A 23,360-nucleotide genomic window follows, 5' to 3' on the forward strand; every position below is an offset into this window, starting at 1 on the left:
CTGCTTCATAGCATTGTTTAGGGCATATTGCTTCATTTTGCCTGCATCTCAATTGTTTGGTTGTCTTCTCCTTTAAACACTGTGACTACAATTAATGTCCCCTTAGACTTGCACAAAAATCCTCATACATCCCTATGCTAAGCTGAGCCATATATCCTCCCCCTGACTTGGAGAACCCCAATGGATCTCAGTGCTGATGCCATCATTTCATGTCTGGCCATGGAAATGTAGCCAGGTCCTTATTATGATCCTGCTTGCTCTCCATGGAACAAGGAATAGCTGTGCGGTGCATTTTGAGGGGCTTTTCAATATGTTTTTTTGGAGGGGTGGTTGGATGCTTTGCAGGAAGGAAGATAAATTCTTGTATTATGAGCCTGTTTGGGTTGAGGGATTAATTGTTGCCGTCAAAGTAAGCCAATAAATTGGCTGTGCAAAGTAAGTCAGTAAGCTCTAATAAAAGCCATCAAACCTACTGTAGTCAGAAGCCTAAAAACAATAATACTAAGAAGATAATGTAGTGCCTGGCTATTGTGAGTCATGTTGACTTAGTATATAAAATAAGAACATTTCAAAATGAAAATGTAATAAGGATCATACATAAATATACTTGCGAACGTGTATACCTTTTTTTGTAAATTTATGAAAGAATGAAAATTGGTGTGTGTGTGTGTGTGTGTGTGTGAGAGAGAGAGAGAGAGAGAGAGAGAGAGAGATATGAAATTCTTTCATAATCCGTAGAAATTCTGGCTTCACACTCTATTGAGTACATTATACAGTTTAACTATTCTTCAGTCAATCAATCAACTATTCTTGATTTTAGCTTTCTTTTCTATTATTGGTCCTCAGCTCTTCAAGCATAAATAAAATCTGACTGGCACTTATTCACATCTACAGTGCTTTTGCCATTAAGTGTTTGTTTTTAAGTGGACTTCTCCCAGGGGTCTTGAGGTGTTTTTAAGATTAAACACACCTTTATTAAATAGCAAATTAAATTTAGATTTCCAGCTATGCTGAAAAGATAAAGTGCATGAATACTATAAAATGGTAAAACTCGGAACTCACATTTCAGGGTCCGGCCTTTGTACTATCAGCTTCTATCTGTTTCCTGGTCTCTCCATACATTGGAATTCAGCTCAGCTCTTAGGGCTCAGCAAGCAACAGTCAGTTGTTGTTGCGTAGAAAATGTATTCCTTTATCAATTAGCCTTAATTGCAACATCCTTTTTTGAGGGATGGTCAGCTTCCTAGCCATTCCTGGGGAAGGTGGAAGTGCTCTAGCCCTGCCTGCCATCCCTCTTGTTTGGAATATCTGCCTGTTACACTCCTTTTTGTATTCTGCTTACCCCTGTTGTGGGAGCTAACCTCTTCTCATTTGCCAGAAACAACCCTTTACAAGACCATTTGCCTACATTATTTTGCCTACAGTAAAATAAGTATGCTGAGGATATCCAATTCTGTTTCTCCTTTCCATCTCATGTAAGAACACTGTTTATTACTAAACAGTGTCGGTGGCCAGAACAGAATGAATGAGGGTGAATAAACTGACACTTAATCCAGATAAGACAGAGGTGCTCCTGATCAGTTGAAAGACAGATCAGGGGAAAGGGCAATCATGAGAGGCCAGTAGTCTATACTAGATCTCTACCCCACCCCCAAATCAATGTTTTGTCTCTGAATGCCTCCAGATATACTGTAGGGAGTTTGGAGTAATTTTTTTCATTTTTGCATGAGTCTTGAGTCACTTTTTACACTGATGTTTTTCATTTCCTCTAGAATTATAAGACCATTGTAGGGTATTTATTTCTCCTCTCTTAACTCTGTAAAAAAGGTACATTTCTGTGATTTAATTGTTATATGGATCCTCCTTCTGTGTTTTGTGTATAGAAAGTGGCTGATTCTTGCCCAGATACCAAATCTTTGCTACCTTCAGGCAATTGATTATTTTAACAAAAAGCAGGGTATGAATAAAATATTATTCAAATAAATTTTTATAAATGGTTGAATTCTTTTGTTGCTAGTAGTAAGAAAGTGACAATTTTATATTCACCCTCTAGGTGGCAGCATATGACTTTAGTCTCCCAATAAGTGTTAATGTTGGTGAGGCTCCATCTTCATCATACACCAAGACAAGCCTTGGTAGCTCAGCAAAACATATCATTGTCCCAAGGCCTCAGTCACTGAATATACCTACGCGGATATGTAAAATTCAGGCAACTGGTATGTATGCTTTAGAAATAATGATAGCTGTGTAATATATGTATTAAACCAGCATGTGGAGAATCACCTTTTTAAAAAAGAGAAGTGTGGAAACCAGCTGACAATTAAGATATCATCATCATCATCATCATCATCATCATCATCATCATCATCTTATATTGCAGCTTTCTCCCAATATAGGGACTCAAGGTGGCAAAGAGCAGATTTAAAACAATACAGTTTAAAAACCAATACAACATTAAAATGTATAAATATAAAATTTTAAAAATAATTAAACCAATAGATCTTTATTATGGCATGACAAGTTTTTTTTATAATCAGGCAGTACCTTTCTATATTTCTTGTTTGTTTGTTTTAAGAGTTTGTGTCAACATCATATCCAAAGGCTTTTTAAAGGGTATAAATGTGTGAAGTAGGGACACAGAAGATTGCAGTAGCTACTTTTTAGATCAGGAAAAAAAATGGTTGTGTGGTTTTCTTGCCAAGGACCACCAGTCAGTTTTTGCCATGCATTTTGCTTGCCCTGAAAGGACAGGAGAAGATTGCATGCTCCGAAAACAAAGACAGAAAAGAAAACTGGAAAGATAAAGGTAACAGGTGTGTCTTTTAGACCAAGGACTGTGTAAGTGATGAGAGCTAGCATGGAGACATATAGTGTAAAAAGGTGTACAATCTATGTATCATCTTATGCAACTCTCAAATAGAGCTGTGGGTGTACTGGTTTGAGTGTTGGATTATGATTCTGGAGACCAAAGTTCAAATCCCTGCTTGGCCATGCAAACTCAATATGAAAAACTCTTCATGATTAATCTGGAACAATGCTTCCTCAGCACATATATCCAGAAATTTCTTCTCTGCCTGAGGTATAACAATGACATTTTTACTATTTGGACCCATGGAAAAGAATCACTTGAAAAGTCCTGTTATGATTTCAACAACATCTGTCCTGAGCCAGGAACAATCCAAACAAGTTAACTTTCTTGATACTAAACACCATTCTGTATTGAAGGTCCACTCATTACTATACATACTTATATGTATATAGCTTCCACTTAGAGGACATTGCTAAATATATTGTTTGTAGACAAACCCTGCAATACAGTTGTATCTTCCCAGACCCACAAGACAGAGACTCGCAATTAATGGATTTGAAGCAGATATCTCCAGCTACTATACTTACCTAAGGATCTGAAAAACCAAATCCACAAGGCAAGACTAGCACTTTGGGACAATCTACCACAAGGCAGACCAAAAACAAGAAATGTCAGAACACCACTTGTTGTCACCTACAGCCCCGTGATGAGACCACTCAAATGCATCATCAGTGAGATATAACCTATACTGGATAATGCTACCATCCTCTCAAAAACTCTAGGTGGCTTTCCTTTACTGGCATACATTCAGCCTCCAAACTTTAAACAACTATCCATCTACAACAGGATACATAACACAAGTTGTAATAACACAGAAAGGGACAATACTCTACCACATACCCAGGTGAGGACTCTGTCCTTACATTTACTCTGGCAGTGTCATTACAGTTTTATTGGGTATGGCCTTAGAGCATGTGACTGAATTTGTTTCTGAGTACACATGCCTATTAGGTATCTTTTGGTTTTGGCAATATTACATTTGGGGGAAATGGAATCAAATCTCCACATTAATGCAGAATTGTCTAAAAGGGAAATTTATTGAGCACACAGCAGTCAAGATATACACAATAGCTGCTTTACTTGCAAAATAGAACACAGTTGTTTCAGAACAGGGAGATGCTAACTCAAAATGATCAAACCCGCAGGGGTATAAGGGTTTGGAATTAATCTTTAGGGTTTGTCAAGATGAGGGAGAAATGAGTGAAAGAAAGAAGGGTTCAAAAGTAATGGCAATATATTAGTTTCCCCATTCCTAGAGAAAGAGGGGGGAATTTTAGGGTGTTGCAACGTCCAGGGAAAGTACGTCCTGAAAATAGATGTAAGAGATGTCAGAAGTTAGCTTCACTTGGTCCCACTGGATTTTTGAGAAGCTAGAGAGCTCACATGAGTTGGAACAGTAAAAGGAGAAGGAGGACAGTATACCCAAAGTAACACAGCTTAATTTATGCAGTGATTTCAGCAGGAGAGGGCCTAAGACAATGATTTCAGTGACACGTAAGTGCTGGCATTAATGGAATTATTCTTTCAGAAATGGGTGCTGGCTAACAAATTTGATCAGATCCCTTAACAACTAATTCTTCTGTGTCCCTGGTGAGCCAGTCAAAAGTGGTTCCATTATAGAACATATACATGCACATCTTGGCAGGAATGTTGTGCAGACCCTAGCGAGAAGAACTAATAATATCACTCACAGTGTCAGAGGAACATTCACTTCGCACATCCTTCAATGGGATATATGCTTATGTCAACAGTGACCCTCTGCACTCTACTTTGGACAAACAGAACAGTCCCTGTGCAAGAGGATAAATGATCATAAATTAGAAATGGCTATATCCAAAAACCAGTTACAGAACATTTTGACTTTTCTGGACATACAGTATGGAACTTACAAAAAGCAGTTATTGAACAACAACAAAAAATCTTGGAAAAGAAGATTAAAAAGAGAAACAGCTGAATTGAGATATATTTACAATTTCTGTCCATTAGCTGAGGCAGGAACAGAGGTAATGGTTTCTTGACACAGTAGAACATGAGTCCTCACAACTGCATACACAAAAAGAGAAATCTCAGTGAAAGTTTGATTCCAAGGAAAATTTTGGTGAGCAGATTTATTGCTTCTACCTGTCAATATTAATAGATTGTTTGAAAGACTACTACCAGATACTTAAATAACTCTGTTTTTATTATTGTTGTTATTTATATAGAGCCATCAATTTGCATGGCACTTTACAGGTACAACGGTCAATAACAGTGGGTCCTGCCAGAGGCATACAATGTAAAGAGGTGTACAATTTATCTATCATCGTATACAACTCTCAAATTGGGCTATGGGCACAATTTACATCTTGCTATATCCTATTACATTCTATCCCACAACTTTGTAACTATGCTTAAAAGCCTGTTGCTTTAATAGTGCTGTGACATGCATATGAAGAATTGGATTGAAATCCACAAAAGGTGATAATAAGATAAATCAGTTAGTCTTAAAGGTGCTGCCAGATTCTTCTCCCAATCCTTTTTGTTTTTATGCTGGTTTCATAGCTTTTCATGACCCAACATTTTGTCTTGAATTGTGACAGTCTTTGGTTTCTCTGATGTTGCATCTTTCCTCATTTCAGTTGCTCATATCTGAAGCAGCTATTGGATTGTGAAGGTTTTTTTTTCATACCTCTATAACAAGGGTAGCGCAAGTACAGACTGTGGGTTGCATGCAACCCCTGTCCTCCACTTTTGCAGTTACTGAGGTGGGAATGATTTTCAGGGAAAACTTTCCTGAAAATCACACCCAGTCTCTCACAACGTGTGCAAACATGTAAAATACAGTACCCTTCCCAAGCCCCCTAGAATCCTTCCTCTTAAATACCTTGTTTTCCTTCCATCTTCTCTTCAGAAGGGTGACACTACATCATACCAGTCACCCTTTTGAAGGAGAAATGGAGAGAAAACAAGGTATTTTATTTATTTGTATTTGGGGTGCCCATCAGAAAGAATGAGGTGAAAAATTGGCTTCCACTCTCACATTCCCAGTTGACCATCCTTGCTATATAACCTATTTTCCCCTGATTTCCAGCCTAAATTTGTTACAGCTACATTTTTATTAAGTTGTTTTCCATCTTTAACCTAAATTGTTCCAGTCAGTTTAGTTTGTTATTTCCTTTGATACAGAGTACCATCAGATTTTATAGCCTATCTCTGCCTCTCTTTTTCCCCCCTAAGTGAATAAGGCAGAGACACTCAATCTTTTGTGGAATCACATTTCCCCATTTTGCTATTATTCACATATCACATTTGTGTGTCATAGCAGTATTACTTCAGAATGTACGTTTGCATGTTTACATACACCTTTACATAGAAAATATCCCTGTCTTTTGGAAAACAGCATGGATAGAAGGAAAATGTCAGTATGCTCTACCCATGGAGTGCCATGTAGAATTAAGAACTCTGAGATCTTTGACTTTTTTTGTGGTGGTGTGTCTCCTTATCATTTAATCTGTTTTACTTTGGCTGATCATGTTTATGCTGCTTTTATTATGTTGTTTTATTATTTTCTGCTTGTGTGAAAAAAATGGCCTTCCTGTCTATTTTCTCATAGAACTGTATAACACAATCTGAAAGTTTAAATAAAATTTTGCTGGACTTTGCAGTGCTTCTGCTCAAATTCATGTATTACATCTGGTTGATCAAGACAGTGTTTCAGATTTAATCAGTTGTTTGTAAATGAATTCTCTAGCTCTTAGAATGTCTTGCCTAATACCATAACTGTTTTAGTTTACCTTTAGACAGTCATATTACTTTGTTGTTTCATGATCTATGGTATAGTAGTAAATACTGAGGTACTGAGGTATGTAGTATGCATGAAGCCACTGTCTTTGTTCATACGTACCTCTTCTAATGGATTGAAATTTGTGAATATAATTTAATTCAGCAGTTTTCTGGTGGCAGGAAGGGAGGGTGAAGCAATACTCCATTCCCCCATCCCAAAGGAGAGCCATCTGTAAGAAGGGAGGGAGAAGTAACACCTTGCCCCCCCTCATCCCTAAGGAGAGCCATCTGATGGCAGGATGGGAGGAAAAAGCAACATCTCATCCCAAAGGAGCATCATCTGATGACTCCATATCTGCACCAGAAAGAGGATGGCCTTCAGTGTCCTGACAAGACAGATGAAAACTAAAGGAGGGAGTAGCCAAGGGGAGATGGGCACTGAGAGAGGGATGGGGGTAGGGGAAGGAAAGAGAAGGAAAGAAGAGGAATGGAAAGGAAGGGAAGAAAAGAAAAGAAAATAGGAATGGCAGGGGTGACAGAAGGGCAAACAGCAGCAGTAACAGTGGTTGACACAAATGTTGAGAAAACAGCAATGAGACCATAGCTAACACTTGGTAGTGCTGCATATAGGGAGGCTTGGTGACTCTCCTTACGTCATCCCCTCACCAAGAAAACTCTAAGATGAGACAACCCAAGGGAGGCATAGATACAGCTACATAGTGTTCTACCCAAGAAATGAAAACACATAGTAATGGGAATGGCCTTCATACAAAAAGAGATCTGGCAAAAGCAGTCCATAGTTACAATGCAAAATCAGACCGAATCATTTCCATGGAAAACATATAAATATCACCATAATACAAGTATACCCACCAACTACAGAGGCAAAGGAAGAAGAACTTGAAAGATTTTATGAAGGAGTCCAGGAAGAAATCGACAACACACCAACATGGGATGCCAAGTTAATAATAGGAGATTGGAACGCAAAAGTTGGAAGCAAAGAAGAGTCAAAAACAGTAGACAAATTTGGATTAAGCAAAAGAAATGAAGCAAGTGAATGTCTGATAGATTTTTGTGAGGCCAACAACCTATTCATTGTAAACACCTTTTTAATACAACCAGAAAGACTACACACAGAACAGATGACCACACATTCAGAAAGGAGAGATGTAGTAGTGATGGGCGACTTCAACTATCCTGATATTTGCTGGAAGGCAAACTCAGCCAAATCTTCAAGTTCTAGCAAATTCCTCACTTGCCTTGGAGATAACTTCATTGTCCAAAAGGTGGAAGAGGCAACAAAGGGGTCAGCTATTTTGGATCTGATCCTAACCAATAGGGATGACCTAGTTAATGGAATGCAAGTGGTGGGATCCTTAGGTGGAAGTGACCATGTTCTCCTGGAGTTTGTTATACAATGGAAAGGAGAAGCCAGGTATAGTCAGACACGCATTCTAGACTTTAAGAAAGCTGATTTTAGTAAACTTAAAGAAATACTGAGTGTGATCCCATGGTCAGCAATACTAAAAGAGAAGAGAGTTCAAGATGGATGGGAGTTTCTAAAAAGGGAGATACTGAAGGCACAATTTCAAACAGTTCCAGTGAGGAAGAAAAATGGGAGATGTCTCAAGAAACCAGGATGGTCAACAATGGCTCCTTTTCATCCTGGAGAGAAGTGACCAGTGGGGTCCCACAAGGCTCTGTCCTTGGGCCAGTTCTATTCAACATCTTTATCAATGACTTGGAGAACAAAATTGGGGGAATACTTATCAAATTTGCAGATGACACCAAAATAGGAGGAGTAGCTAATACTCCAGAGGACAGGATCAAGATTCAAAATGACCTGAACAGACTAGAAAACTGGGCCAAAGCTAACAAAATGAATTTCAACACGGAGAAATGTAAGGTACTGCACTTAGGGTGGAAAAATGAAATGCACAGATATAGGATGGAGGACACCTGGCTGAATGAAACTACGTGTGAAAGGGATCTAGGAGTCCAAGTAGACCACAAGTTGAACATGAGTCAACAGTGTGATGTGGCAGCTAACAAGGCCAATGCGATTTTAGGCTGCATCAATAGAAGTATAGTGTCTAGATCCAGGGAAGTAATAGTGCCACTCTATTCTGCTTTGGTCAGGCCCCACCTGGAATACTGTGTCCAGTTCTGGGCACCACAATTAAAAAAGGACATTGAGAAACTGGAGCGTGTCCAAAGGAGGGCGACTAAAATGGTGAAAGGTCTGGAAACCATGCCCTATGAGGAACGACTTAGGGAGCTGGGGATGTTTAGCTTGGAGAAGAGAAGGCTAAGAGGTGATATGATAGCCCTGTTTAAATATTTGAAGGGATATCATATTGAGGAGGGAGCAAGCTTGTTTTCTGCTGCTCCAGAGACTAGGACCCGGAGCAATGGATGCAAGCTGCAGGAAAAGAGATTCCACCTCAACATTAGGAGGAGCTTCCTGACAGTGAGGGCTGTTCGACAGTGGAACAAACTCCCTCGAAGTGTAGTGGAGTCTCCTTCCTTAGAGGTCTTCAAACAGAGGCTGGATGGCCATCTGTCGGGGATGCTTTGATTGTGATTTCCTGCATGGCAGGGGGTTGGACTGGATGGCCCTAGTGGTCTCTTCCAACTCTATGATTCTATGATTCTATGAACACAAAAATCAAATAGATTTCATAATTGGAAGCAAAACTGTAGCAGTATGTGCCTGCCTACAACTGACCAGATAAGTAGCAGCTGTTTCCAGAATTCCTTACTGAGCATCTGTGAAACACAAAAAAGACTGAAAAGTGGAGAGCAGATAATTCTACCTCGTTGGCTGTGTTGTTGTTTTTTAAAAAAGCATACTGTATATGTTAATGGATAGATCTAGAAATTTTAGTCTATTCACAGGGCAATGTAAGTACTGTACTTTAATTCTTATCAAAAAAAGAACCATCCCTTCTCTGAGTAGCGTGGGAAAAGGTGAGAGCTTAGTCCATCCCTAGAGTACTTAAAAGAAGCACTGATCCCTTCTACTCTCTCCACCACAGCACCACTTCTGACGATTTTGAATGCCTGGGTAGGAAAATGTCAGCTCTTTAGTGCTTTCTTCCAAAGGGGCGCTGAATAAGATATTTGTGTATGTCAGCTTTTCTGGGTTAAAACCACATTGAAGGCTATAATCACTGATAACATGTACTGTACAAAGATTCTTGTAGAGCCTTTGAGATTAAGTGAAAGAAAGAAGCTGGTAGCATGAGCTTTCGTAGGTGCAACTTTTGTCAGGGCGGATTTATATGAGGTGTATGTTATATTTATGTTTTGTAACTTTTGTATGTTTAATACAATTTTATATTGTTTTAGCAAGATGATTTTAATTGTTTTAAATAATTTATTGTATGTTAAATTGATTTTATCTGTGACCTGCCTTGGGCCCCTTTCCAGGAGAAAGGTGGCATATAAATGAAATAAATAAATATTTCATCACACATATGAAGTGGAGGGTTCAGGGACAAACCTGTATAACCAGATTGTGTGTGAGAATAGCAATAGGAATGCAAAACCTCTGGATATGGAGATGAGGTGACAAGTTTAGTCATCGTGGGAGTAAGGCAGAACATCGCTCAAAGTCAAAATGAGTAGATAACCATATCATAGAATCATAGAATTGTACAGTTGGAAGAGACCACAAGGGCCATCCAGTCCAACCGCCTGAATGAATGGTGGTGGGAGTATTGGAATGGAATGTGCGAAGTAGAAAGGAGATCTGATGGGCTGACCAAGAGAGCCCTCATGAGGCTGGGTTATAATACATGCAGTGTGCCAGGAAACCATTGTCTCTCTTCAACACACTGTTGATGGACTAGAGTTTGTAGATACGTTCCAATTCTGTTGTTTCTCTTTTTAACCTTCCTTTGTATTTTTTTAAAATTTTGGGTTCAAGGATCACAGTTCTCAGGTCTGAGATGAAACGCACAGGAAGACTGTGTTTTGCAATTTTTTTTGTGTATTCCCTTTCCTAATGCCTGATTTTTGCCCATTTATCAGTTTAAAGTTTTAAACTGATTTTATCTGTGAACTGCCTTTCCAGGAGAAAGGTGGCACTTCCAGGGAAAGATGCAGAGACTGGCCTGTTTGCCCAATGTAGAATGCTTAAGGGCATAATTGACAGAGGATGGCATATATCACATTAGAAGATGAGCAAGTGAAAGTCCCTTTAATGTTGTGCGTGATGTCATTATGTCCTTAAACTTTTGTAATTATTTATTTTTAAAGTAGATTTTATTGTAAGCTGCCCTGAGATTTTTGGATAAAGGCTGGGATTTAAATATTTAAACAAACAAACTCAGAAGGAAGTCTCACTGAGTTGTGTGGGATCCATGTCTTTTTATGTGTGCATAGCACTACAATCTTAATTAGTTTGTCTATAAGTTAGCATGTATTCATTACTTTTATTTCTTTTTTTTCAATGTAGCAATTACACTATTAAATAAAAAGAGTGTAATTATTTCCTTAACTATATTTAAATTCAAGCAGCAAGTTCATTCTATATACTTTTTATGCAAGGACTATTACAATAATAAAGAAGTTAATAATAGGTCTATGAAATTCAGTGGTTTCATAGAAAATAACATGCCTTGAATTGTCCATCATTAGTGAAATTTACTGTTTATAATTAAAATAGATGTATTTAAATGCTACTTCTGTTCAATTTGATTCAGTTAATTACAGTGTATTTCATATTGTCCTTGTAGGACCCAGTATTTTTTTTTTAATTCATTTGAAAGGAATAGAGAATGTTCATCTTGATTTTTGTGGGAGGTGTATAAGATACATCTGATAAATATAACTCATTTGTAATATCACATTTAAAATTAGTTTCTTCTTGATTTCTGGAGGCAAAATTAGAGTTGAAGGCTTTATTTAAGTGGAATATGCATAGGCTCAATTCAGATGTCATGATCCTATTCTTTCAAACAATGGTTGGAGTTCAGGAGCATGCGGCAGGATTTCCAAATTCTTGCTTCCAGTTCATGTACAGGGTCCTTTTTTGTATCTCCTGGGTTTTTTTTATCATTGTTTGATAAAGGCCTCCGGAGCTTCCTTCCAAGGAAGGCTAGATTGGCAGGTGAAGATCTTTTTATTCCAACAGTCCTCGGGGGAGTGACTTATTTACAAGAAAGGGGCTTTTGTGATTGTGCTGCCTTTTGTTTTTGAATGGAGATGTGTTTTAAATGGTTTTACTTCTTTAGACAATTTAATGCTTTTTAAACACTTTTTTGTATTTCTTTTCTATATTTGAAAACATTTTTTTATTTCATAAACTGCCTTGAATGCCAGCTTTGAGGAAAAGTGGAGTATACATAATAGAATACAGTACTGTACAATAAATTGTTTGCTGCAATATCTGAATTGACCAACTATAGACAGGATTGGTGGAACTATGGTAAATTTTGAAGTGCAGTCTCTTGTGACAGTCCTTATAGCAAGGGTGGGGAAAGTGTGGGCTGCAGACTTCATGCAGATCCAAGATGCCAAATATTTTTACCTTTTGTAAGTAGGAAATGCAATTTTGGTACATTTTTGGCACCACTGGGGCCAGAAGAGGCATTTCCCCAGCAGGAAATTATCAAAAGCCTTTGCCAGCTGCACCCTTTCCTAGAAGTAAGGGACCTAGAAACTGTAGTACTTGCACTGGTAATCTCATGACTCGTTTTCTGTAATGCATTCTACATGGGGCTACCCTTGTGCCTAGTCCAGAAACTCCAATGAGTACAAAACATGGCAGCCTGGTTATTTACCGGAAATTCTAGGAGTGACCGGATAACACTGATCCTAAAGTCACTCCACTGGCTGCCTATTAGTTTCTGGGCGCAGTACAAGGTGTTGGTTATTACCTTGAAAGCCCTACATGGTTTGGGAGGAATTTATTGCAGCTTTTAAAGACCAGATTAACTGCAACCTCCCAGAGGACCTTTTCTGCAACTGCTCCCAGGCTATGAAATGGCCTGCTGGACAAGATCTGTCAAATTACCAACATACAAGACGGATCTCTTCCGGCAGGCCTTTCCCGAATAAATTCCCCGGCCTCAGATTGATTACCCTCTCACACAATGTATTTACTACCACCCTGCCTATGTCATCTTTATTATAATTTGATTTTAAAACTCTTTTAATTGTAATATATTTAATTTTTTTAAGGGGAGGATATTGTAATTTTATGTACTATTTTGTATGTGAACGTTTTAGTGTGAGCCACTCTGATTGTCTTGCTACAGAAGAGCGGGATATAAATAAAAGTTTTATTTATTATTTATTTATTAAAAAATGGACTTTTTGTCCCTTCCTGTTGGAAATACCTTCTTCTGGGTCAAAAAAATAATGGCTCAGTGTCAGAAACAAGCTGAAATTGTGCCCCTTTCAAGGGATTTTTTGGGGGGATGGGAGAAACATTTTTTTAGGATGTGGAGGCTCTCCAAGGTCTCCTGAGGTGGCAATGCAGACCCCTAATTCCCCAAAGTTGCCCAGCCCTGCACTATAGCAATACCACAAAGAGAGTCCAAAAATTCAGGAAGCTGTAGTGATCTGTCTATCTGTCTGTCTAAACATATTCACATTTTTAGAGGTTTTCATCTTAACTAGGAACAGATCTTTTGTCCAGCTGACAGTTGTTATACATTGAAGGCCAAGATACCTCATAATACTTTGGGTTGCAACAGGGATAATTTATAACAGTATATTGCTACTAGGAAAATTCCAGTTATTCTGGGGATTGGAGCTAAACATGGATGGGGCAGGGAAATCCAAAGGGGATGGCAGATAATGTCATAATCTCTGCTAATCAGAGATCTGGAATTTCAGTTCTGTGAACCTTAAGTCTACTAAGCCACTAGTTAGGACTGATTTGAACTGATGTTTTGCTAATTTATTTCACATTATTGTGTCAGAAAATGACATGGAAGCATTTCATATAAACTTTATGATTCTCCAGATCATTGCCTGGAGGTTCACATGTTTGGCATCTAGCAGACTGAGACATAGGAGATTATCACACTCAAAATATGTGCCGGGTTACACACGAGTTGTAACCATCAGCGATAAATTTTATCACATTTCTCCTTGCCAGGACAGTAGGCAACCCATAACCAACCCAGGCTTCTCTGGCACTTTTTCAAAACTGGGATTTTCCCATTCTTGAAAAGGTGCTGGAGAAGCCCAGGTTGGATATGGCTGCCTACTGCCTGGGCACGGAACAATGTGATAAGATCTGTTGCTAACAGTTACAACCTGCGTATAACCCGCCTTGGATTTCACGTTCGATAATCTCCTTATTCTCAATAAAATAAGAAATTTAAATTGAATATATTCCATGAATAGATTCTAAATCTTATGATGGATGCTTATTGCTTTTATTTATTCAAAGCAAAGTGTGTCAATTCCAGAAACATATGAAGTGGCAATTGTTAATGATGAAGATCATCCTGTATTTATTGAGATACTAAATTTAAATATCTATTTGTGCTTCTGTTTGCAGTATTACAGCCACCACTGGAAGTTTCTCCTTTAGAGCTCGTATTTCAATTTAGTATGAGAACTATCAACTTGGGTGTTATAAGTGATAGCAGTAACATAAAGGTAGGTATATTAAATGGGTAGATTCCTCAGTTTCTTCTTTACTATTATTCAGGAGTTGTTACGTCTTCCATTCCACTTCAGTAGTCTTGAGGCAAGACAAGTGAATTTCAAAATGCTGATAACAGATTTTCTGAGTATACCATCACACAGCTTGCCACCCATTTTCTCCTTTTCAAATCTATATATTATTTAATTTGCTTTTTTTTGCAAGGGCAGAACATAAAAATATAAGAACAACATTTCTTAACAAGTATATGACAAGGAAGTATATACTATATAATAGAACTGTGAGCTGCAAAACTCAACTACCAGTTTTATAGCCCACTAAGCAGATATCTGAGGAGAATGTAGGAAATAGAAGCTAAAAACCAACAACAATGGGGGAACAGAGATGATGCCTGGGAAACTGTCAACAGGCCTGTGCTAGCCTTTGACTTTTCCACCCCCCACCTCTCCTTTGGTGTAACCACAACTATACTTTTGCTTCTCTTTTTTACAACTGCCATTTATCATCTTACCTGGTTCAGAACAATTTGTGCCTAGTCTTACCTATGGCTCATGAAGTTAGCTTGTTTCAGTTAACCATTCTTAAGATTAAATATTGTTTAGGATTTGGAATGCTAAATGGAGGTTAATTTAAAATACAACCAGATTTCCAGTCTCCTCATAGATGCCATGTAGGTGGAGGGGGTACCAGGTTTCAAGGTTTTACCTGGCTAAATCATATTATGATAAGCCATTGCTAATTATGTCTAAGAAGTTTAGCCACACTCAACTGGCCGATTTGTAAAGCCGAAAGCTTCCCCTTTTTGAAAAGAGGCTGGCTGAGCGCGGCTTCTATCCGGAAGTTATACGGGCTGCACCTGACCAGTGGCATTTGCAGCATTTTGAGTATGATAATAACTGGATGCAGCCCAAATTAGGATTCAAACGGGCAAAGGTAAAACGGGTTTTTTAGCTGTGTACTAAACTCTTTAATGAGGCTATTAAGTTAAAATGTCTTGTTGCTGTGCAGGAGTGCTCCTTCGTATTAAAAAAAGAAAAGAAAGCAAATCACATAAAATTCCCCATATACTAACATGTGCCATATGACACCATGAAATCTGTTGTTATTAATCCTGCATCAGTAAACAGTCTATCTATTCTAGAAGACCAAAATCTGTGGTAAAGTTTTGCTGGAGATAATTTTTTAAGCATGACTGGGAGATTATGCTTTATAACTGTCCCTTTTCTTTATATTGGAGGAGTTATGTTATACTTATGTAACAGTAAAAACATGTTTGCCCTCCCCCGGAACCCTCCCCTGGAAAAGTCCCCAAGACTATCCTCCCACATCCATTATTAGCTAGTAATGTAAACAGTGATTTGAAGACTTTATCAAAGCAAATAAACCTTCACAATGATATTTTTGTAAGTTCTAGGGTTGATGCTAAGTTATAGTTTATTGGCATGTCTTCATTATGAATTCTAAGACCTTGACCCTAGCGTGGATCATGTATCAATGTTGGCTGATACCCAGGCAAAGAAAATTTGTATCCACTGGAAAAGGTCCTGTGTCTCTTATTGAAAAGTTTTTTGCAATTTTATTGTTTAGGTTTTGCATGCCATCAAAGTGTTGCCTGGTATTGATTTCAATACATTTATTTGAGTTCTACTCTAAACTGCTACAAAACCTTTTTTAAAAAATTTGCCATGCTTGGGTTCTTCCATATTAGGTAGGTTATTCTTAATCCAGAAGGTCAGGGAGGCTGTAATGATGACCTATAACTTTCACTGTCCCTCAGCATTAGTCCATCTGGCTGAGATAGATAGGAACTGGAATGCAACAACATCTGGAAGGCCACTAGTTCTCCAGTCATACTCTTAAATATATTTCAGTGTCACTTCTAAAGTTTTAGGAAACTATGGCTACTGTCCTGTTCAATAATTATGATGTTGTAAGTTTGTCTGGCAACATGGAAATGGCCATATTTATGGCAAGTTGGACTGTTGAAAAGGTATGTTTTGGAGAAAAGCATTGGGAGAGATAACTATGAAGCTATAGTTATGTCTCGTGATGCAGGATTTTGGTCAGTTTGAAATTTGGGGTTTTGACATACAACACATATCTCTCTAATGTTGGTTATTAATTGTAAGTCTCAGTCATTTATTTATGGTATTTGACACCTGTCTCTGACATGAGAAATGCAACTGCGATGTTTGGTGGTGCTGCCAACAAGTACCTCAAAAACTTGTTCTCACAGACCTCCAGATTATTATGAGTTATCCCCCAGATTTCAATGCCATATTGCATGTGAGCAACTACTTTCCCTAAAAAATACTTTCAATGCTAGAATTACCAGTCAGCCACCTCTAGAATAGAAAAATTTCAATATGGCATTGACTGACTTCTCTTCTGTTGTTTTGATGTTGATGTGATTTCCAAGAATTTTTCTTACCAAAACCCCCTCAAATACTTCAAAGAGGGGACCTGTTCTTTCTTATTTGTACTTAAATTCCACCTATGTTTACCAAAGACAATTACCCTAGTTTCAGCACAATTTATTCTAAGTTATTCTGTTTGACAGAACTCATAAAGTTTATTTAGATTTCTCTTCAGCCTGATTTTATTTATAGACAATCATACAGTGTCATCAGTCTAAAAGCCAGGATGACCAAACTGAGGCTTGTCGTACTTCGGCTACATCGTGAGCAAGAATGACTCACTAAAAAGACAATAATACTTAGCAAGGTAGAGAGTAGGAGAAAAAGAGGTAGACTGCATACCAGGTGGATAGACTCAATCAAGGAGTCTCTGTCAGAGTGTTTGAGGACAGGGGTCTTGGAGGTGTCTCATCCAAGGTATCACCACGAGTCAAAGTCAACTCTAAGTCAGTTAACAATGACATCAGCATATGTTAAAACTGCAGTTTTACAACTTGCTGTTGAGGGAAGGATCAGAATAATATAACTTAGTTATAATGTTAATATAAAGATTAAACAGGAAGAGTGCTAAAAAGTAGCCTTGTCTGACTCCTTTTGCTGAATGAATTTCTTCTGTCAATCTTCCATCTGTGTTAACCTTATCTTTGTTATAACAGCCTTTTAGTCCCAGCAAGTGTACTCCATAAACTATTCTTATTAATTATATTCAAAGCTGACTTTTAATATAGCCAGTGACTACAGTGACTATACACTGTATAGTCAGTGACTACAGTGAAAAGCTATTTGGAAAGACCACTAGTGTAACACAGAAATCTGATCCAATGTACTATGTATGGCCTTTCCCAAACCCAGCTTGTTCTTAATGAAAAATATTACTGACCTTTATCCATTTTACCAGCTTCTGAAGAAGGAAGCAGCTGTAAATCCCAGAGTTTGTATTCAGTAAATTAATTGGCCAATAATTCAGAGGGTCTGATTTAATTGTAAGCAGAGAAACCCCATCTTATTACAGTAATGAAACTGGTGATGCTCCTGATTTTCCCCACATATTTTTCAGAAGCTGCAACTCAAAAATATCTCAAGGAAAGAGATTAATTGGAGATTTGATCTTGATGCTGCAGGCAGAGCAGTGGATGATGGTATCTTCAAATTTAGTTTACATTCTGGGTTCCTCTGTCCAGGTCATTATACAGTTGTTACTATTTCTTTCTGTCCATGTAAGTATTTTGTTTTAATTTACTCTGCTAATTTTGTGTCCTAAATCCAGTTACACATCCCAACTCACATAGATTAATTGGGATTAAATGAGATTTTGTTGTTGTTGTATGCCTTCCAATTTATAGTGACCCTAAAGCAATCCTATCACAGAGTTTTCTTGGCAAGATTTGTTCAGTAGAGTTTGCCGTTGCTTTCTTCTAAAGCTGAGAGAATGTGACTTGCCCAAGGTTACCCATTATGTTTTTGTGGCCAAGCAGGGATTTGAACCCTGGTCTTCAGAGTTCTAGTCCAATACACAAACCACTATGCCCATGCTGGATCTCCTAATGGAATTTACCTAGTGGAATTTACAACCTCTGATTGATAGTTGGAACAAACAATTAGATTAGCCTTGTATGCTTAAGATTGTGCCTTCAAATGCTTTTGTCAGGTACATCTAGGAGGGACCACATTACTCCGGTTTTGAGGTCCCTCCACTGGCTGCCTATCAGCTTCCGGGCCCAGTACAAGGTGTTGGTTATCACCTTTAAAGCCCTAAATGGCTTGGGTCCAAACTATCTTAGAGACCGCCTCCTCCCGTACAATCCTCCCCGCGCTCTCCGGTCCTCTGGGAGGAACTTACTGCAGCCTCTAAAATCTAGGCTTGCGGCAACCTCCCAGAGGGCATTCTCTGCTGTCGCCCCCAAACTCTGGAACGACCTGCCGGATGAGATCCGTCAGATAACATCATTAGACAGCTTTAAAAAAGCGGTCAAGACGGATCTCTTCCGGCAGGCCTTTCCAGATTAACCATCCCGGCCCAGGTTCCCAGGTTCCCTGATTCCCTCATTCCTCCCGTGGCCCCATCTTAGAGATGGTTGAGGATCAACAGAGGGATATCAGGGTTTTTAGTTTTAAATGCTGTTTTTATCCTTGATATTGTATTTTTAATATGTTATACTATTTAGTACTGTCTTAAGGGGGGGAGGGATAAAGTGTTTTTAATTGTCATATTTTATATTTTACTGTTGTTAACCGCCCGGATTGGTTTGCCAGAGGGCGGTATACAAATAAATATTATTATTATTATTATAGAAGCTATAGTGTGCATGGCAACAATTGTTTATTTTTTGTGTTTGATAAAACTATCTGTTCTATTAAAACAAACATAATTTCCCCTAAATTTCTAAAGCAGTAGATTGATATAGGGAGACAGAAGTTATAAATTCATTATATATAAAAAGCCAGGTGCCAGGAAGTTTGACTTAATGTTGAACCAAATTGTACTTGTTAATGTACAGAACAATGATTATCTATTTTTATTGCCTTCTGAAAGCATCCTCTATTCTTACATATGTAGAAGACTAATGAAAGAGAACATTATTTTTAAAAGTTTAAAGAAATCAATCTGTTTTGAGCCTTCCTTTCTCTGAGGGCAAGGATTGTATGCCCTAGAAAAAATGACTGAAATATTCTTAGATATCTAGCTTTCCTTTCTATTGAATTATACTGGGATCACAGAAATATTTCTCTTCATCTCAAAGCAAAGTTGTTTCCCTTGCATCAATCTAAGCAAGATTTGTAAGGAAATTACTAAAGAAAAGGAACCATAGCTTTCTAGATATTGTTGGACTACAGCTCCTGTAATACATTACCATTCACCATGCTGTCTAGACCTAATGGGGATTGTAGTCCAACAACATCTGGAGAGTCACGGGTTCTCTACACATGCTGTATAACAGCAGTTCTCAACCTGTGGGTCGTGACACCTTTGGGGCGCCAAAGACCATTGGAAAACACATATTTCTGATGGTCTTAGGAAATCATTTTATGGTTGGGGGTCACCACAACATGAGGAACTGTATTAAGGGGTTGCGGCATTAGGAAGGTTGAGAACCACTACTGTAGAACACATATATAGTTTATTTTTGCAAGCATTGAATAGTTTTAAATTATTCTACAGTGCTGTGCATCATTTAATATGACTAAACTGCACTGAACTTGGTAGGGGCACAAGACAGTTATCACAGGCATGGGAAACTTGGGTTATACAAAGACTCATTTAGCCAAGCAAAGTTAAATGTATCCTGAGAGAAATGAATTTTGGTTTATTTCTAATCCTAATTGAACAGATGTTTCTTGCACAACTATCTCCAAAACTAGAAGCAGATATTTCCAGACTTGTTGGCAGTAGTTAGGACCAAATGGCTTAGAGGGCAAAATTAAATAATATGCCTTTGGTAATAGTTGTTCCAGGTTTTTAATTGAAGCAAATTGTACAATTGGGCAAGAAGCTTACATAGCTGTGATAATTGTACAGTACTGCATAGTAAGCTCTTTGACCTTTTAATTGAACTTAAATAATTCCTGAAATGTGTTTGTTTGAATTAAAATTGACATGTGTGTCCTTGATAAAACAGTAACCCAGTGTAAAATGTATCTCAGCTTCCTGAATATTTTTGACACTGTAACATGAAGTGGAAATGCAAGCAACATTGCTGGAACAGGCTTGGATGCTAGTTCTTGGACCATACTATGAAAACATACCCTAAATACTTTATACTAGGCTTTCAATCTCATACTACAGAGTAGTGAATGATCACATCTGATCCTTCTGTAGAAGTAATTTTTAAACTTTCTGCCTGAAAGTAGATTCCATAATGATTAATATTGTGTGATTTGTTTTAATACTGTAATAGTTTAATCCTGTTTTAATGCTCACTTTTTGTATGTTTTTAATATTATTGTTCTTTTAAATTGTGAGTTGCTTTAAGTCCCATTTTATGGGGAGGGGCGAGTGGGATAGTAGTAGTGGTAATAATAATAATAATAATAATAACAACAATAATAATCAATGTGGAAAAATAACAATGGACAATGTGTGCAGCAACATTTTTGAAACAGTTTGGTTCCATTGTCTTCAGTGACACTTGACTGGAAACTGAAAATAGAACTGTGGGTAATGAAAATCTATAGTGCAACTGTGTTTTAAAGTTCTGGTCACCATCTTGAAAAGGACATTGTAGAACTGAATAACTGCAGCAAAGAGAAATTAAAATGATCATGGTACTGAAGTAACTTCTCTGTGAGGAAAGATTACAATGTTTGGGTTTTTTAGTGTAGAAAAAATTAGAAGTAATCGAAGTTATGGTAATGGTTTATAAAATTAGGCGTTTTGGAAAAGAGGTGGATAGGGGGATCTTCCCTATAATAGAACATGTGATCAGTAGTGCCATCCTATGAAGCTGCATGGTATGAGATCCAGGAGAGGCAGAAGGAGGCACTTCTTCACAGAGTTCATAAATAAATTATGAAATTTGCTAACCTAAAATTTAGTGAGTGACCTACAACATGGGATTCTGTCTTATTTAGTCAATAAGCTGTGTATTTTAAAATTGAAACTGTGGCCTGTTACAGACTGCCAAAATAAAGCTGCTTCAGGTCTCCTTGGAGGTATGCTGTTTAAATGATGCATGCATCCTAAGAATCCAGAAGCTGCACCAAAGCTGCACTCCAGTGCTTAGGAATGGAGTGTGGCTTTGGCGCGACCTCCAGACTCTTAGGACCCATGCATCATTTAAATAGCATACCTCCAAAGAGACCTGAAGCAGCTTTATTTTAGCAGTCTGTAACAGGCCTGCATTGTTAAATAAAGTAGAAGTCACAAATGTACTCAATACAAATATTCTGTGCGCTTTTTAATTGATTTGTAGAGATTACATGCCACTCCCTGTAAATGGATGAATATTAACAAGTCTTATGCAGATTACTATATGAAATTTTAATAGGTTTGCCATGTGGTTTATTAATAAAATAAAACAAATAGAACCTTCAGCAAAATGATGACCTATATCTTGTCCAACTCCTTATGAGTGTTTTTGTTTAGGAATTCAAATAGAATGGTACAGGAACCTTCTAATGCTCTTCAGGCTGGAATTAGATATGGAAGACAAGGACCCTGAACTTCTTAACATTATATTTTTAGTTGCTCTCAACCACTAATGGTCCCTTTATAGCCTTTTTGAGTGTATGGAGGCTCTGGTGTTCATGTTAGTCCATTCTCATTCTTTTGCTTCACATACAGTCCGTCGTGTCATACATGCACTTGAGCTCACATAGGCGGCAAACCCTGGGGGGACAAAATGTCATGCACTCAAGGGAGCATGTTGCCATTAGAATCAATGGGACTTGAGATCCCACTTTTTTGCATAAGCTGGGCTGGGTAGGTCTGGAACAGATCACCCATGTCTACAAAAGGACCACTGTATATATGCAGTGCTTTAAGGATGCAATACTGCCTTATTTTAATCAGTATTCATGTTGCTTCTGGCTGATAGGCATGTTGCCATGCAAGTTTGTTATGAGAGTGAGTGATTGCACCTTGTTAAAGGTTGTGTAAGAATTGAGTTTGCATTTCTGGGATTGGGCAGTGAGGCATAACCAGAAATTCATTAATTTAAATAACTATAGCAAAAACACATTTTTTATTTCTATACCATTTTATAGTGCTAAGCACCCTCTAAGTGGTTTACAGTGTGTTAGCCAATTAGTGTTATCCATTACAATTTTGAATTGTAGTGCTCCGATTCAGTCACAGCAAAGCAATATTTTAGTGTCTTTTTTTAAGATATTATGACAACCACAAATGAAATTATATATTATATTATATTATATTATATTATATTATATTTATATATATATTCACTGAGAATCTGTGGAGCATATATTAGAATTTCATGGTTTCAGTTCTTTGCTGACTCTGAACTATGTAGATTGTCCTGTAAGACTTTCACCTGTCTCTCAGTAAAGAGACCTGACTTCTGTTTCCTTCTGAATCTTTAAGAAGGTGGAATAGATAGAGGGAAGCCATCAATATTTTTTTTTATGAAAATGATGGTCTGGTTATAGGTGTTTCTTATTTTGTGATAAGCTGCATGATGTAACAATTTGATAACCTCTAGTTACTGCCATTACTACTTTCTTTGAGACATTCTTTGCCTGAGAATATCGATAATCCATTCAAAATGTTTCATTTAAAAAGTTAACTTTCATGAGACAGTATGGGCAGATTAGATGTATTTCTTAAAATGTTGTAAACTTAGTATTTACAATTGTGAAGGATGTGTGTCTAGAGTTACCAGCTGTCTTTAAACATATGAATAAGATACAAATAGTGTTTCAAGTAGCCATAGGATTCAAATCCAATGGCAACGTTTATCTTGGGAGATAAATTGTTCTTTTTGTCAAGCATGAGTGTGACACTTCAGTCTGTTATAAAGCTTGTATTAAGCACGGTGCCCAGCCAATCTCTGTTTATTAAGTCAGAAATAAAGCAAAGAATAACTATTGAACCACTGATTGAAGAGAGTACAGGTGTGAATTTACTACAGGTTGAATATCCCTTATCTAGAACTAGAAGTGTTTTGGGTTTTGAATTATTATTATTATTATTATTATTATTATTATTATTATTATTATTATTATT

General features: G+C 37.6%; 1 protein-coding gene across 1 annotated transcript in view; it reads left to right on the forward strand.

The window, feature by feature from the left end:
- CFAP47 (cilia and flagella associated protein 47) overlaps window positions 1-23,360 on the forward strand; it is a 350,299-nt gene that overhangs the window by 51,655 nt on the left and 275,284 nt on the right. The window contains exons 22-24 of the mRNA XM_042458393.1: window positions 2,054-2,216; window positions 14,154-14,254; window positions 17,736-17,895. Of these exons, the coding sequence (XP_042314327.1) occupies window positions 2,054-2,216; window positions 14,154-14,254; window positions 17,736-17,895 (424 nt within the window). The remainder of the gene's footprint in view (window positions 1-2,053; window positions 2,217-14,153; window positions 14,255-17,735; window positions 17,896-23,360) is intronic.

The sequence above is a fragment of the Sceloporus undulatus genome, chromosome 3 (assembly GCF_019175285.1).
Source record: "Sceloporus undulatus isolate JIND9_A2432 ecotype Alabama chromosome 3, SceUnd_v1.1, whole genome shotgun sequence".
NCBI lineage: Eukaryota > Metazoa > Chordata > Lepidosauria > Squamata > Phrynosomatidae > Sceloporus > Sceloporus undulatus.